General features: G+C 49.1%; 1 protein-coding gene across 1 annotated transcript in view; it reads right to left on the bottom strand.

The window, feature by feature from the left end:
* LOC103271944 (proto-oncogene vav) overlaps positions 1–16,667 on the bottom strand; it is a gene marked incomplete at its 3' end in the record, with an annotated part of 31,186 nt that overhangs the window by 10,426 nt on the left and 4,093 nt on the right. The window contains exons 4-11 of the mRNA XM_008069438.2: positions 13,950–14,051; positions 13,617–13,714; positions 13,496–13,518; positions 9,916–9,961; positions 9,268–9,404; positions 8,888–8,953; positions 2,037–2,068; positions 581–697 (exon numbers count right to left, since the gene is read on the bottom strand). Of these exons, the coding sequence (XP_008067629.2) occupies positions 581–697; positions 2,037–2,068; positions 8,888–8,953; positions 9,268–9,404; positions 9,916–9,961; positions 13,496–13,518; positions 13,617–13,714; positions 13,950–14,051 (621 nt within the window). The remainder of the gene's footprint in view (positions 1–580; positions 698–2,036; positions 2,069–8,887; positions 8,954–9,267; positions 9,405–9,915; positions 9,962–13,495; positions 13,519–13,616; positions 13,715–13,949; positions 14,052–16,667) is intronic.

The following is a 16,667-nucleotide window of genomic DNA, read 5'->3' as shown; positions in this document are numbered from 1 at the left end:
GGCCTCAGGCAATCCACTCACCTCAGCCTCTCAAAGGCGTGGGATTACAGGCTGAGCCACCGAGCCCGGCTCCTTTTTACTTTATTATAAAGGTGTGGGGTACCAGTCAGGATTAGGTACATAAGTAATGTATGTGCTGGTGAAGTTTGGGCCTCACTTGCCCTAATATAGGACCAGGTACCTTTTGTGTTGTCACATGACCCCCATCCCTCCCTTGTGCTATTGTGTTTAATGTTCAGGTCCCACTTATGAGTGAGAACACGTGGTATTTGGTTCTTTGCTCCTGTGTTAGATTGCAAAGAATGATGGTCTCCAGCGCCATCCAACTTGCTGAGAAGACCATGACTTTGTCCTTCTTTACGGCTGCCTGGCATTCCATTGCTTTTTTCTCTCTAATAAATTCTGTCTTGAACTATACTTCAGACTCCCTCTGAAACTCTTTTCTGTGACAGAGTCAAAGACCCCCACGGAGCAACACGCCGCACACCACCCTCCCACCACCACCACTCAGCATCGTGTCTTTCCAGACACCTGCAGGGCCCAGGTCCTAGGGGAGACGGGGCAGGGAAGGAGGAGTTACTTAATGCTGATGGCAAATTCCGCCGCATCCTTCACTCTCTGCCGCACCAAGAAGGTCCCGTCCGAGCGGTTGGTGAGGATGCTCTCTGCCCCTGCACGCTCCATGGGGCCGGCGTACCTGCAAAGGCAGAGGTCACGCAGTTCCATATTGGGCCCCTCTATGGCCACATGAAGCCTGCTTTTCTTCCCTGAACCCCTGTGATGTTTTAAGCAGCCACCAGAGCCCGGAGATGGGCGACGGCCGTCAACGTTGTAAGCCACACTCAAGGTGTGACACACAGATTGAGGCGTGGTGTGACTCGGCCCTTTGGGTCTGGCGGGGGTCTCTGGAATTTGCCGGGACGGGCATCTTACTGAGCGTCCATTGTATGCTCACCTCTGGGGTCACCAGGATAGAAGGAGAATAAGAAAAGTGAGGTACTAGCCTTGGTGCAAAATTTAAGCGGACAGGGACAAACAGGACTGCCTGTAAAATTTGGCGGAAGGCGAGACTCCCTTGATTATAAAGAGACATTCCAGCTGGGCTCGGTGGCTCAGCCTGTAATCCCGCACCTTTGGGAGGTGAGTGGATTGCCTGAGCCCGCGGGTTCGAGACCCGCCTGGGCAGCAAGACCTCATCTCTACAATAAATCAAAAAATCAGCCGGGCATGGTAGCGCGTGCCTGTAGTTCCAGCTACTTGGAAGGCTGAGGCGGAAGGATCGCCGGAGCCCAGCAGGTCGAGGCTGCGGTGGCCGGGAGCGGCCACTGCACTCCAGTCTGGGCGACAGAGTGAGACTCCAACTCAAAAAAAAAAAAATAGACATTCTAACGTCAGAGACGCTAAAATATAAAGAAAAAAATACATATCTTCGAATGAATGAAATGTGCTAACAACAGCCAATCTGCAAAAGGTGCTTACCATGGTGCCAGGATGAGGACTAAGTACTTCCCAGGCTCATTCAAGCCTCCTAAGAACACTACTAAGTAGATACCGTTATTCCACAATTCTCCAGAGAGGAAAAAGAGAGAGAGAGAGAGAGAGAGAGAGAGAGAGAGAGAGCGCTTAAGTGACGGCCCCAAGGTCACACAGCTAGGTCCTCTCGGGATCGGGATCTGAACCCAAGTTAGCAGGTTCCAAAAATCACATCGTAAGCGGCTTGCCATAGGCGCTCAAAAAAAAAAAAAAAAAACACGGGGGTCTGCTGTTACCATCACTGTCATGATCAGCATCGTGGTCGTTGTCATGGTAACCATTTCCCGACCAACAAGACGACAGTCTCTTAAGGTCAGGGATCCTCCTTCATCTGCTCCTCCCCAGCATCCCCAGCCCAGGGCTGCACTCCGAAATAAATGCTCGGGGTTCAAAGAATAAGTCACCGATCGGTCTGCACGCCCCTCCCATGCACAGCATGCCCCATCCCCCGCTGCCCCCCAAAACTCCTAGTTAAAAAAGAGGAAGGACGTGGTTCTACTCACCAGAGATGAACAGACAGGTCCTGAGGAGGGCCCTGGGAACACAGACAGAGACCCCGACTTAGGGCAAAGCCCCCCACAGGACTGCAGATGGCAGAACGTTGCATTCACACATCCATTTACCCTGCTAGAGCACTGGCGAGGTGCCTATCTTGTGCTAGCACTGTGCTGTCCACTGGAGATACAGTCTCAGACTCTCGGGGGAGAGACGGTCCCAATATTATATAAAGCAGGGGTTGCACCCGCACCTGTTTTTCTTTCATTATTTCTTTTTCTTAGAGTCAGGGTCTCACTCGGTCACCCAGGCTGGAGCGCAGTGGCATGATCACCGCCACCACAGCCTCGACCTCCTGGGCTCAGGCAATCCTCCCGCCTCAGCCTCTCAAGTAGCTGGGAGGACAGGCGGGCACCATCACGCCTGGCTAGTTTTGTTATTTTTTTGTAGGGATGGGGTCTTGCTATGTTGCCCAGGCTGGTCTCGAACTCCTAGGCTCCAGCAATCCTCCCACCTCAGCCTCTCACCTGTTAATCACGGTCCTCAAGCTATGAGTGGTTTTTATATTTTTAAATGGTTGGCAAAAATCAAAAGAATACCTCCTGGCATGTGAAAATTACATGAAATTCACACGATGTCGGTGAACCTATGCTTTATAGGAACAAAGTCACATCCACTTTGCTACAGATCCCCTATGGCCACTTTAGTGCTATGGGATAGAGCTGAGGCGTCATGAAAGAGAGATGTGACCCCAAGGGGGAACGTATTCATGGCACTGTCTGGCTCTTTACAGAAAAAGTTGGCCAATCCTGACCTAAATACAGGTGGAAGTGCTCACTCCCCCTGCCTCACACCCATTCAGATTGGCTACTATCCGGGAAAAAAAATAAAAATATTTCTAAAAAATAAAAACAGCTGGGCACAGGGGCTTATGCCTGCAATCCCAGCACTTTGGGAGGCAGAGTTGAGAGGACTGCCTGACTCAGGAGTTCGAGTCCTGCCTGAGCAACACGGTGAGACCTCGTCTCTACAATTAAGAAAAGAAAAAATTAGACGGACATGGTGGTGTGCACCTGTAGTTCCAGCTACTTGGAAGGCTGAGGTGGAAGGATCGCCTGAGCCCAGCAGGTAGCTATAGTGGCCATGAGTATGCCACTGCACTCCAGCCTGGGCGACAGAGTGAGACTCTGACTCAAAAAAAAAAAAGCAAATGTTGGCAAGGATGCAGAGAAATTGGAGACCTTGTGCAATGCAAAATGATGCAGCCACCGTGGAAAACTGTGTCGCAGTCCCTCAAAAAGTTAAAAGTTATGACCCAGCACAGTGGCTGCAACCCCAGCACTTTGGGAGGCATCTCTTATGCCCGGGAGTTCAAGACCAGCCTAAGCAACATAGCAGATCCCAAGGGGACAATTTTTTCCCGAATTGGCTCGTTGTATCAAGAACAACAGTTCAATCACCGGGCGTGGTGGCTCACATCTGTAATCTCAGCACTTGGGAAGGTCAAAATGGGAGGATTGCTTCAGCCCAGGAGTTCAAGACCAGCCTAGGCAATAGAGCAAGAACATGTCTCTGCAAAAATCAAAAGAATCAGCCAGATGTGGTGGCACACACCTGTAATCTCAACTACTCCGAAGGCTGAGGCAGAAGGATCGCCCGAGTCCAGGAGGTTGAGGCTGCGGTGATCATGCCACCGCCCTTTAGCGGGGGCAACAGTGCAAGATCCCGACTCAAAAAAAGAAAAAACATTAGAATTAGAACAACCATAGGATCCAGCAATCCCATTGCTGGGTATGTGCCCAAAGGAATTGAGAGCAGGAATTCAAAGAGATAGCTGCACACCCATGTATGCAGCTGTGATATTCACAACAGGCAAAAGTGGAAGCCACCCAAGTGTTCATGGACAGAAGAATAGATCCACAAAATGTGGTGCATGCACACAATGGGCTATTATTCAGCCTTAAAAGTGGCCAGAAGCCGGGCTCGGTGGCTCAGCCTGTAATCTGGCGCCTTTGGGAGGCTGAGGTGAGTGGATTGCCTGAGCCCGCGGGTTCGAGACCCGCCTGGGCAGCGAGACTTCATCTCTGCAATAAATAAAAAAAACCAGCCGGGCGTGGTAGCGCATGCCTGTAATTCCGGCTACTTGGAAGGCTGAGGCGGAAGGATCGCTGGAGCCCAGCCGGTCGAGGCTGTGGTGGCCGGGAGCGGCCACTGCACTCCAGTGTGGGCGACAGAGTGAGACTCCAACTCAAAAAAAAAGTGGCCAGACTTGGTGGCTCAGCCTGTCATCCCAGCACTTCGGGAGGCTGAGACGAGTGGATTGCCTGAGCCCACAGGTTTGAGACCAGCCCAGGCAACTTGACAAGACCTCATCTCTACAATAAGTTTTTAAAAAATTAGTTGGGCATGGTTGTGCGCGCCTGTAGTTCCAGCTACTTGGAAGGCTGAGGTGCAAGGATCGCGGGAGCCCAGCAGGTCGAGGCTGTGGTGGCCGTGAGTATGCCACTGCACTCCAGCCTGGGCAACAGAGTGAGACTCTGACTAAAAAAATAATAATAATTAAAATAAATAAAATAAACCAAAAAAATAGCTGGGCATGGTGGTGCGTGCCTGTAGTTCCAGCTACTTGGAAGGCTGAGACGGAAGCATCGCCGGAGCCCAACAGGTTGACGCTGGGGTGGCCGTGAGTGTGCCACTGCACTCCAGCCTGGGCGGCGGAGTGAGACTCAAAAAAAAGGAAGACAATTCTGCCCCTCAAGATAGATGAACCTTGGATACATTATGTCAACTAAAGAAACAAAGTACTGTCTGATTTCACTTATATGAGGTCCCTAGAGTCGCCAGATTCACAGAGACAGAAAGCAACGTGCTGGGTACCAGGGGCTGGGGAGAGGATAGGGAATACGTGTTTCATGAGGACAGAGTTTCCGTGTGAGAAGACAAGAACGTTCTGGAGATGATGAAACTGATGGTTGCACAACCATGTGAATGTGCTTAATGCCGCTGACCTGTGCCTTAAAAATGGTCATTGGTAAATTTTATGTGTGCTGCTACAATTAACAATAATAATTTTTAAAATGAGGAAACACCATCTCTGTCTGGTTTCTATTTTATTTTATTTTGAGATAGGGTCTCTGTCCCCCAGGCTAGAGTGCAGTGGCACAATCATGGCTCCCCACAGCCTCGACCTCCTGGGCTCAGGTGATCCTCCTAACTCAGCCTCTGGAATAGCTGGGACTACAGGCACGCGCCACCACTCCCGGTTTATTTATTTGTTTGTTTATTTTTGTCGAGATGAGGTCTCACTCTGTTTACCAGGCTGGTCTCAAATTCCTGGGCTCAAGTGATCCTCCCGCCTCAGCCTTCCAAAGTGCTAGGATTACCAGCATGAACCACCACACCCAGCCCCAAATATTTTTATCAACCCAAGAAAAAATTCCATACCCATTAAGTATCAGTACCTACTCCTGTCCCCGACCCTGCTTCACCCAGCACCTGACAACCACCAATTTGCTTTCTGTCTCTGTGAATTTTCCTATTCCAGATATTTTTATATAAATGGAATATACCAGATGCAAGTATATAAAATAACTCTGAATTTTTCCCTTGAAATGGTTCGTTTTCATTGTGCAAATTTCACCTCAATTTTTACAAAGAAAAAAAAGATGAGATGTTTTAGGTATCATGATAGGAAAAGATTCCAAGATATATGAAGTGAGAAAAAAATCAGGCTGCAGAATAGTGAATACTGAACACTGGGGGAGAATGAGAATCTGTATTTGTATTTACTTGTAGTTGCATTAACAAACTCTGAACGGCTGTATTAAAAATGAATAGTAGTAGCTGGGCATGGTGGCTCACGCCTGTAATCCTACTACTTTGGGAGGCTGAGGCAAAAGAATTGCCTGAGCCCAGGAGAGAGAGGCAATCCTGGGAAACACAGAGAGATCTCAGCTCTACAAAAAATGAGCTGGGCATGGTGGTGCACGCATGTAGTCCCAGCTACTCCGGAGGCTGAGGCAGAAGATCGCTTGAGCCCAGGAAGCTGAGGCTGCAGTGAGTGGGGATCACGACACTGCAGCCTCAGCAACAGAACAAGAACCCATAACAAAACAAAAAGAAGGAGGAAGAGGAGGAGGAGGAAGAGCGGGAGGAGGAAGAGAGGAAAAAGAACAAGAAGAGAAGGAGGAAGAGGAGGAAGTGGAAGTTATCTTGTGAGGTGGCTGGTACTGGAAGGAGGGGCTTTTGAATGGAATGGAGAACCGTCATCCTTTTTTTTCTTTTTAGCAGGATTTACTGAGAGAACAGAAAAGCTCCCACAGTGGGAGGGGACCCGATTTTTTTTTAATCTTTTTCTTGGAGCCTTTGACGTAACACAAGGGGAGCAGCTACTTTAAAGAAGACGCTACATCTGGAGGCAGAAATCGGAGAGGTGCCCAGATCTTGGCTTCTGAACGCCACGCCCCACTGAGAGGACCAGCGCTCCATTGAGAAACAGTTGATTCCAAGACTGGGGCAGGGAAAACATAAGATCAACCTGGTATCCCGTCAGCAAATAAGGAAGTACTCAGAGATACGGGAAAAGTCAAAAGGAAAGAGAAGCCAGCCTGAAGGGCTCCTGCTGGCCAAAAGCTAGGGCAAGACTAAAATAAGAGTCCACAAGCTGTTCCTGATTGAAGATGATAGATACAGAGATAGACAGACAGACAATTCACAGATAGGCAGAGAGTCGATCGATGGATAGATAATTAATGGACAGATAAATGGATAATAGGGTGGGTGGGTAGATGGATAGATGAATAGATGGACAGCTGTATAGACTGGTAACAGATGATAAACCAGTAGATTGATAGATAGACGGATAGAAGATAGGTACAGTGGATGAATAGAGAGATAGGCTAATAAATAGATAATCGATAGGTGACAGATGGGGCAGGAATCCACTCTGGATGAATAGACAATGAATGCACGGATAGATAGATAATTGATAGATAGATGATAGATGGTTGATTAGACAGACAATGAATGGATGGATGGATGGATAGATAGATGATAGGTAATTGATAGATGATGCATGAATTAATGGATAGATAAATAATAGATGGATCAATAGGTGATTGATCGATGATAGATGGATAACGGATGGACAGATACACGGCGAACGGATGAGTGGACAGACAGCTACATAGATTGGTGATTGGCAGATTAGACAGATGATAGATTGATCGATCAATCTATTGATAGATATGAGGGATAATAGATGATAGGCTAATCAATCGATAATTGATAGATATGGATGGATGGATGGGCAACGGATGGATGGATGGATGGATGGATAGACAGACAGACCGAGTAGAAGGACAGCTCTTCCTTTCAGCAGAATACCAGCCAATCAATTTGGAATGATGTAGGTGAATATTCATCAGGGGCCTCCCAGCCCCCACTAAACCCCAGAACACCCAGAAAAAAAAAGAAAATTCATAACGCAACTTGGCAGGGGAGAAACCATAGGGATCAAAATTACATAGCTGAATAACATTTGGGGGCAGACTGGAAAAATTTAAATATAGACTGTGACTGAAATAACAGTATAACGACAATGTTGGATTTTATGGCTTTTTTTTTTTTTTTTTGAGTTGGAGTCTCACTCTGTCGCCCAGACTGGAGGGCAGCGGCCGCTCCCAGCCACCGCAGCCTCGACCTGCCGGGCTCCGGCGATCCTTCCGCCTCAGCCTTCCGAGTAGCTGGAACTACAGGCGCGCGCTGCCACACCCGGCTCATTTTGATTTATTGTAGAGATGAGGTCTCGCCAAGTTGCCCAGGCGGGTCTCGAACCCGTGGGCTCAGGCAAGCCACTCACCTCAGCCTCCCAAAGGCGCGGGATTACAGGCTGAGCCGCCGAGCCCGGCGGATTTTATGTCTTTTTAAATCATGCCATGGTTGTGTACAAGAAGGTTCTTGCTCCTAGGAAGTAGGGGGGGGGACAAAGAGGTATGATGTCTGCAAACTTGCTTTTAAACTGTCTCAGGAAAAAAGAAATAAAATGTGTGTGTAGAGAGAGCGAATGACCAAGCAAACGGAACAGCACACTGACAACTGGAGAATCTGCGCAAAGGCAACGCGGGGGCTCTCTGTGCCCCGTAGCTTTGCTAGGAGTCTGGAATTGTAAAACGTTAAATTGACAGCAAGCCCTGGGGAGGGTCCCCTGGGTCATCTGCTGTAAATATGGGAGAAAGGGGGCGTCTGAGTTCGGAAAAGCGCGGAGAAAATTTGAAGTCATCGTGAACAGTGAGGGATCCGTGGAGCAGAGAACCACTGGAGAAGGAAAAGTCGAGGCTAGGGTGGACAGGACTGTCCACTGGGAGCTGGGCAAGGAGGTGGGGGGGGACGTGACACCCTCACGGGACCCAAGTCAGTGTCTCTGAGGGAAGCCAGGGACGGGGCCGTCTCCTAGGTCCCTGCTCCTCCTCCTCCACACCCCTGCAGGCAGGAGAGGACCCTCATGCAAAAAAGAACCAAGGAGAAAATGACCAGGAGGTATAGGTTGGTAGTTGGCAGTTCAGGATTTTCAAACCTGAGTCTTGTCTCCCACCAGAATGGCTAAAGTTAAAAAGGCTGACAATACCATGTGTTGACAGGGAGCAACTGGAACTCTCGTACATTGCAAGTGAGAATCCACTTTGGAAAAACAATATCATCTGTCAAGGAGTGGAAGCCCTCTGGGTCCAGTTAGTGAAGTAGGCAAAGTCTTGAGTGGGGAATGGCCACCATGAGGGACAACCCTTCCCAAGCCTGCCCACGCTCTCAGGACCCGCTTGGGCTCCCTTGCCCTCCCTCCATCCACACCCAAAGCACTCACACGAACGTACGGCTTCACCCTGTTGCAGGGAAACCAGCCAACTTCATTGGTAGATGTATTCCTGCCCTAAACACCCAGGAGACAAAAGCACGGGCAGAAAGGTTACAGGCATCCGTGTGTGTGTGTGTCCATCTCTCTGTTCCATGGCCCCTCAGACTGTCCATCTGCCTCTGGATGACTCGGATGGCCCAGAGAAGAGTCAATCAATATCGACTTCCTGGGAAGATGGCCAGTTCAGAAGAGTCAAGCCAAGCCCAGAAAATCTAGTCTACAACCCAGCTGCCCAGGGAGCAACCCTAGAATCCAGTGGAACCATGATTCCACTACCATGACCCAGCACAGGGCTCCTAACCCATCACTCCCACAGCCTCAGCCTGTACCTCCCACCAGTTCTGCTCAGCTTCAGCCTTGGTGAGCTCCACAATGTCTCCGGGATTGAGCCTTAGAAATGGCCCAATGGCTCCTGGGGGTGGAGGAAGCCCGTAGTATTCCTGAAACACCTCCATCTTGGGTAGACCTGGAGGACAGGGAGGGTGGGGTACAGGAGGGGGTCGGTCGTCAAGAACCTTCAAACTGGAATCTTGCCGTCCACCAGAATGGCTGAAATCAACAAGCTGACAATACCAAGTGTTGACAGGGATATAGAGCAATTGGAGTTCTCGTGCTTTGCTGGTGGGAAGCCACTTTGGAAAAACTGATAATGTCTATGGAAGTTCAACATACACCTACCACCCCATAACCCAACAACCTAGGAGAAATGAAAACATATGTCCTCTGAACATCGTGAGCAAAAATGTCCACACCAGCGTTATTAACAATGACTAAAAAACTGCCAACGAACCAAACGTCCTCAACAGGTGGATGTAATGAATTTGAGCTAGCTACTTCTAGATTCCTCTTGGGTTTGGGGTCTGGCTCACAGCGTTATAAACAGGACACTGTGTGTGTGTTAGTGTGAGTATGCAGGTCTGTCTCTGGATCAGCATCAGTGGAAGAAATCATCTTTCCAGGGCCCCCCACCAACTCACCCAGCTCATTCTTCTTTTTGTCCTGAGCTCTGCGGTGTGGTTTGTCCTGGAAGGAGAGACCAAGAGCGCATATTGAAAGGGTGAAATGCCAAAATGGAATGACGTGATGAAATAATCTCAACGAAGGTGCAGCCGTTTTGACACTGCCTAGTTCTGTCATGCTTGTTTAGCAAATTACCTAGTCTGCCTCTCCAATCACTAGCCAAGGAGGGAACCGGCTTCTCAGAGGTAGCTGTCGACCATTGTTTACAACTCCCTCCCTAGCTTGTTTTGTTTTAAATAGCTTTTCTATTCCAAGTATTTGCCTCCAGCGGTAAGAAACCAGGTTAACCAAATCAGCCCTGCATGACCTCTGTGGCAACCAGACAGACCCCATCACCATGGCAACCCACCCATCTGTCTGCCGTCCACCACCTGACATCAGTACCTGTGCTGACCTGGCCTTCCTGATGATGTGAAACAGGCCACCACTCAATCACCTTAATGACCTACCCTCATCAAAGGCATTCGACCTCAAACAGCAGCCACCACCATTGCTTTTGGCCAGGACATGTGAACTATGGCCGTCATGCTTTTTCCTAAGCTTTGGCCACCTCCCCTGCCTTGGGGAGGTGAATCTTCTCTCTCTCTCTCATCTACTTTTTTTTTTTTCCGAGTTGCTGTCTCACTCCGTCGCCCAGGCTGGAGTGCAGTGGCACACTCATAGCCACCCCAGTGTCGACTTGCTGGGCTCCGGCGATCCCTCCGCCTCAGCCTTCCCAGTAGCTGGAATGACAGGCGTGCGCTACCACACTCGGCAAATTTTTGATTTATCGTAGAGACGAGGTCTTGCCAAGTTGCCCGGGCTGGTCTCGAACCCGTGGGCTCAGGCAATCCACTCACCTCGGCTTCTCAAAGTGCCGGGATTATAGGCTGAGCCACCAAGCCCGGCTTTCATCTATTTTCTAAATAAGCTATACTTTCTGATCTAACTTCTATGCAATTCTTTGCATCTTACGCACAGCACTGGATCACAGACCCCTCCAGGCTGACCTAACACATGTGTAAACCAAAATAAAATCGTAAGCCTTGCAAGCTTCCAAACTGACTGAGCAGACCCTGTCATAGACAAGGGAATCTCAGAGAAAACTGGAAACTGAATTCCCAGGCACGACAGAAAAGGAGATCAGACATGCCTTGTATTATCCCCACCTTTTGGGAGGTTTTTTTTTTTGGGGAGTGCAGTGGCTCACTCACAGCTACCATAGCCTTGATGCAGTCTTCCACCTCAGCTTCCCGAGTAGTTGGGACTACAGGTGCCACCGTGTCTGGCTAATTTTTTAATTTGTTATAGAGACAAGATCTCATTGTGTTGCCCAGGCTGGTCTCAAACTTCTGGGCTCAAGCAATCCTCCCAACTCAGCTTCCCAAAGTGCCGGGATTAAAAGTGTGAGCCACTGCACCCAGCCCTCTGGGAGTTTAGACAAAACAACTGGCCAGCATTAAATCAAAATAGAGATCATAAAACTGATGGAACAGACTCTCTGTGGCAATAAGATACCAAATTATAAACAGGACCCGAAGCCATGCCAGGCAAGGGCTGAGCTGAACCCTACAAATCACAAAATCTTGTTCAACAATTTTTTGGGTTTCTTTAATTACTCTGGTATAATATGGCTTGTTCTGCCACCCAACTTTGGTAGAGCATCACAAAACAGATAGCAGATCCTGAAGGAAATAAAAATATTATACCCCAAAACATATTTATTTGACTATTTTGAATTGTGAAAGGGCCCTGCAAGCCCAGCTTTTTCTTTCTTTTTTTTTTTTTTTGAGTTGGAGTCTCACTCTGTTGCCCAGACTGGAGTGCAGTGGCCGCTTCCGGTCACCGCAGCCTCTACCTGCTGGGCTCCGGCAATCCTTTGGCCTCAGCCTTCTAAGTAACTGAAACTACAGGTGCGTGCTACCATGCCCGGCTAATTTTTGATTGATTGTAGAGATGAGGTCTTGCCAAGCTGCCCAGGTGGGTCTCCAACCCACGGACTCAGGCAAGCCACTCGCTTCCACCTCCCAAAATGCTGGGATTAGAGGCTGAGCCACCAAGCCCGGCTGTAAACCCAGCTTTTTGAGGAAAAATTTGCATCTGTTGAGAATCTCCACTAAATCAACCAGACCTTCCCCTATAGGCCCTTCCCAGATCTCAGAGGGATTAACTGAGAATCTGACACCTTTAAGGTCTGAAGAGACATTTGCCATCTTTCCTCTCTCAAGAGTGTCACCTAAGAGACTTCATTTACATGACAAGAACCTAAACCTTACTACAATAATGAGAAAGTAGAAGCTATGTTTTTGGAGAAATGCACACTTTAGGTAAAATTAACTTAGCCGACTTTGTCTTTTCAGAAACACAGACTTCCTGGTGCCAGGTATCAGAGATATCTCATAGCGGCAACCAAACTTGCCTAGAATAAGGGGAATTTACAAGGCCTAGGACATCATGCATTGGTCAAGGATAGTAGAAGTCATGAAACTTGTAATTACAAAAGTTATGACCGCTCAGAGGGGGAGCAGGCACAGATTCCATCTTCCAGTAAATTAGATGCTGTCTACAGGGAAACCAAGGATCCCCCAAAGCTACCCACTGAGAATGCCTAGGAGATAAGGGGAGGTGCACCCTCCATTAGCTCTAAGAAATGTCATTCAGGAGGGTGCACGATAATTAGAATCCTTGTCACGCCATTCTCTAGGGGCTATGATAATGTGGGCAGGCATTAGTGGGTATCTGGGTCACAGGTTCTCCAAGACAGCCACAGGTGGTTGATAAGGATGTCATGGCAGTCATGCCTACCTAATTGCAACATCTCCAAGGAAAAGGATTTAAGCCAGGGCTTTGGGGGGCTATGACGCCACACTCACCTAGAGTGTAGGCCTGCTCCCTGTCTGTGGGAAGCGAAGCTTTCTTAAATAATGCTTATCTTCTCTCACCTCTTTGTGTGCTGCAATTCCTTGCATTTACTCACCCATCTCACCCTCACCCTGTCCGGACCCTAACACTCAGGACCTCTTGAGACTGTGGACTCTGGGTCATGATCACTCACATAGGCTCAGAATAAACCTCAAAAGATTTTACAGGCCAGGCGTGGTGGCTCACGGCTATCATCCCAGCACTCAGGGAGGCCGAGGTGGGAGGACTGCTTGAGGACAGAGGTTCGAGACCAGCCCAGACAACATAGCAAGATCTTGTCTCCACAAAAAAAAGTCAAGAATGTTGGTGTGTGCCTGTCGTCCTAGCTACTTGGGAGGCCGAGGTGGGAGGATCGCCCAGGAGGTCAAGGCTGTGGTGAGCCATGACCATGCCACTGCCCTCCAGCCTGGGCGACAGAGCGAGACCATGACTCAGAAAAATTAAAAATAAAATGTTTTACAGTGTGGTTTTTTTGTTAGCACATGGCTACCTATGCCCAGCCTGGGGCGTCTTCAGACTCATCACTGCCCTCACCCATCGAAGGATCATGCCCACTTCTGGAGCTTCCAGGGTCCTCCCTTCATTCCGCTCCACAATTTGCTATATACAGAAACAAACAAGGGAGGGTTGTCTTACCTTCTTCATAGTTCCTGGAAAATCTAAGGGAGGGAGAAGGACATAATCAGGATGGGAAATTCCCGATTCCTGGGGATGTCTTCTAACCAAGCCCGCCTCCCAAACTCCCTCCCACTGGTACCTTGCCCATGTCGGCCACACGGAGGGACCCTCCCCAGACACTCCTTGTGTGCAGGTGCCCGGCACCGATGACAGCGGTAGCCCTGGTAGAAGGTGCCCCTGGGGTACGGGGAGAAATATAAGAATGTCACCTTGATGGACACAGACAGTCATTCTGCCAACAAGGTGAAGAACCCCCTCAGTGTCCCTTTAGTTCATGAGAGCAATGGAGAAGCAGGTGATCAAAGGGGGGGGTCTCCCACCTCTCAGGGGAGCGGACCCGTTCCTGGGGATGTCTTCTAAAGAAGAGCGCTAACCAAGCCCAGGACCCAGGCCCACCCTCCGGGACTCCCACCTCAGCAACATCTGACAGGCCTTGCAGGAAGTGGTCTCCTCGAAGGAGAACATCTGGAAGTCGTGCCCGTTGGCGGTGGCATTCTCGGGGTAGATGTTGGAGCTGTGGGGACAGGGGAATAAAGGAAGAGAAAGAGGCAAGTTATTCAGTGTAGGTTAGACATTGGTATGTTTCTATAGGCAGTTTTAAATTAAAATAGGGTGCCAGGTACAGTGGCCCATGCCTGCAATCCCAGCACTTTGGGAGGCAGAGGTGAGAGGGCTGCCTGAGTACAAGGGTTCAAGACCAGCCTGGGCAAACTTCACAAGACCTCGTCCCTACAATAAGTCAAAAAATTAGCTGAGTGTGGTGGCACGTGCCTGTAGTTCCAGCTACTTGGAAGGCTGGGGCGGAAGGATCACCTGAGCCCAGCAGGTCGAGGCTGCAGTGGCCATGAGCATACCACTGCGCTCCAGCCTGGGCAACAAAGTGAGACTCCAACTCAAAAATTAAAATAAAGTAGGGTAAGCGTTAAGACATCTTTCTCATCAGCAAACCAGATCTGTCCACCCTGCAAGCCCCTGAAAGATGGAGAGATGGTAATTAGCCTACCTTCTTAGTTCATAGTTAGCACAATCATCGTTAAAAAAAGTGTATCAAGCTTCCGGTCAAGGGCAAATGTGAGTTCAGAAAAGCCCACCCTCTTAGCTCATCACAGGTGGAGAGATGGTCATCAAAACTCATGACCAGGCGGGCACAGTGGCTCACGCCTGTAATCCTAGCACTTTGGGAGGCGGAGGCGAGAGGACTGCCTGAGCCCAGCGGTTCAAGAACAGCCTGGGCAACTTGGCGAGACCTCATCTCTACAATACATTTAAAAATTAGCCAGGTGTGGTGGCACATGCCTGGGGTTCCAGTTACTTGGAAGGCTGAGGCGGAAGGATCGCCTGAGCCCAGCAGGTTGAGGCTGCGGTGGCTGTGAGCGTGCCACTGCACTCCAGCCTGGGTGACAGAGTGAGAGTCCAACTCCAAAACAATCCCCAATAACTCTTGACCAGATAGATACCTGCACCCCACCTTCTTAGATCACAATGAGCATAATGATCACTGTGAAAGTGTATCAAGCTTCCTTCCAAGACAAATGTGTGTTCCTTCTCTCCAGACACCCATGCCCGTCAGGCATGTCTCCTTCTCTCTCTCTAATAAATTCTGTCTTCAACTCTACTTGGATTCTCCCCAAAATCCCTTTCTTTGGCAAGTCAAAAGAACCCAGAGGTCACACTGCACCCCACCCGGCAACCTTTTTTATAGCTGAATACTAATCTATGGTATGGACAGACCACATGTTGTTTGTCCCGTGATCCACTGCTTGACACCTGGGCTGGCTCCACCTTTGGGCTACTGTGAATAGTGCTGTTAGGAGCATGGGCAGAGAAAGAAAACAGACTGAGACTTGCCAGGGGCTGGGAAAAGGGAGAACTGGGGTGAGGGGCTGTGACTGCAGAATGAATGTGAGGTCTCCTGTGGGGAAGATACAAAGGTTTTGGAACAAAGTGCTGGTGAGGTCGCACAACACTATGAATGTACTAAATGTTATGAAATGTAGGGGGAGAACCCCCCAAAAATGGAATTATCTTTTGGAGGGCAGGATCCATATAGCACAGGCTTCCCCTACTAGGTAAGTGTTCTAGGAACTCATTAGCATCAGTGTGCCAGCTAGCATTGTTGTGAGAGGATGCGTTTGACTTCAGGTTTTGTGTTTTTTTTTGGAGATTCTTTCAACGCATTGGCCCATTTCATGGTAATTTATGAGCGCACCTGCCCACACCGCACTGAGTGTTCAGCAGTTTTTGACTAAAAACAGCATCGCCCTCATGCCCTACCCTCCCTATTCACCCCAATTCACGCCCTCATGCCCTACCCTCCCTATTCACCCCAATTCACCCCAAGCAACCTTTTTTTGTTTCCCCGGATGAAAATAGTCCCCAAAGGGAAACGTTTGGCCGATGTGGAAGAGGTGAAACAAAAAACGGCAGAAGTACTAAAAGACATCAAAATGGATGAGTTCAAACACGGTTCTGAGTCGTGGAAAAAGCATCTCGATAGGTGGATTGCATCAAACGGAGAGTACTTGGGAGGTGACTGAAGTTTAATCGTGTAAGAATAAATATACAAGCCGGGCTCAGTGGCTCAGCCTGTAATCCCGCGCCTTTGGGAGGCTGAGGTGAGTGGATTGCCTGAGCCCGCGGGTTCGAGACCCGCCTGGGCAGTGAGACCTCATCTCTACAATAAATCCAAAAATCAGCCGGGCATGGTAGCGCATGCCTGTAATTCCGGCTACTTGGAAGGCTGAGGCGGAAGGATCGCCGGAGCCCAGCAGGTCGAGGCTGCGGTGGCTGGAAGCGGCCACTGCACTCCAGTCTGGGCGACAGAGTGAGACTCCAACTCAAAAAAAAAATTAAAAAAAATAAAATAAAAAAAGAATAAATATACAATTTTTCATAAATAAAGTCTGGGGTTTTTGGCGTCCCCCCCCTTGTACACTTTGAAATGGTTAAAGTGCTGTTATGTGACTTTCACCTCAATAGTAAAAAGAAGAAGGAAGAGAAGAGGGGAGGAAAAAGGAAAAGGAGGAGGAGAAGGAAGAGGAAAAAGAGGAGGAAGAGAAGGAGGAGGAGAAAATTCCAGATCCTAAGTGCACCTGCAGTCCCAGCTACTCGGTAGCTGCTCAATCTTTTT

Source organism: Carlito syrichta, unplaced genomic scaffold (assembly GCF_000164805.1).
Source record: "Carlito syrichta isolate Samal-C Ts95f unplaced genomic scaffold, Tarsius_syrichta-2.0.1 Scaffold312032, whole genome shotgun sequence".
Classification (NCBI taxonomy): Eukaryota; Metazoa; Chordata; class Mammalia; order Primates; family Tarsiidae; genus Carlito; species Carlito syrichta.
The sequence above is the reverse complement of the archived record's forward strand: the minus strand, read 5'-3'. Positions and strand labels throughout refer to the sequence as shown.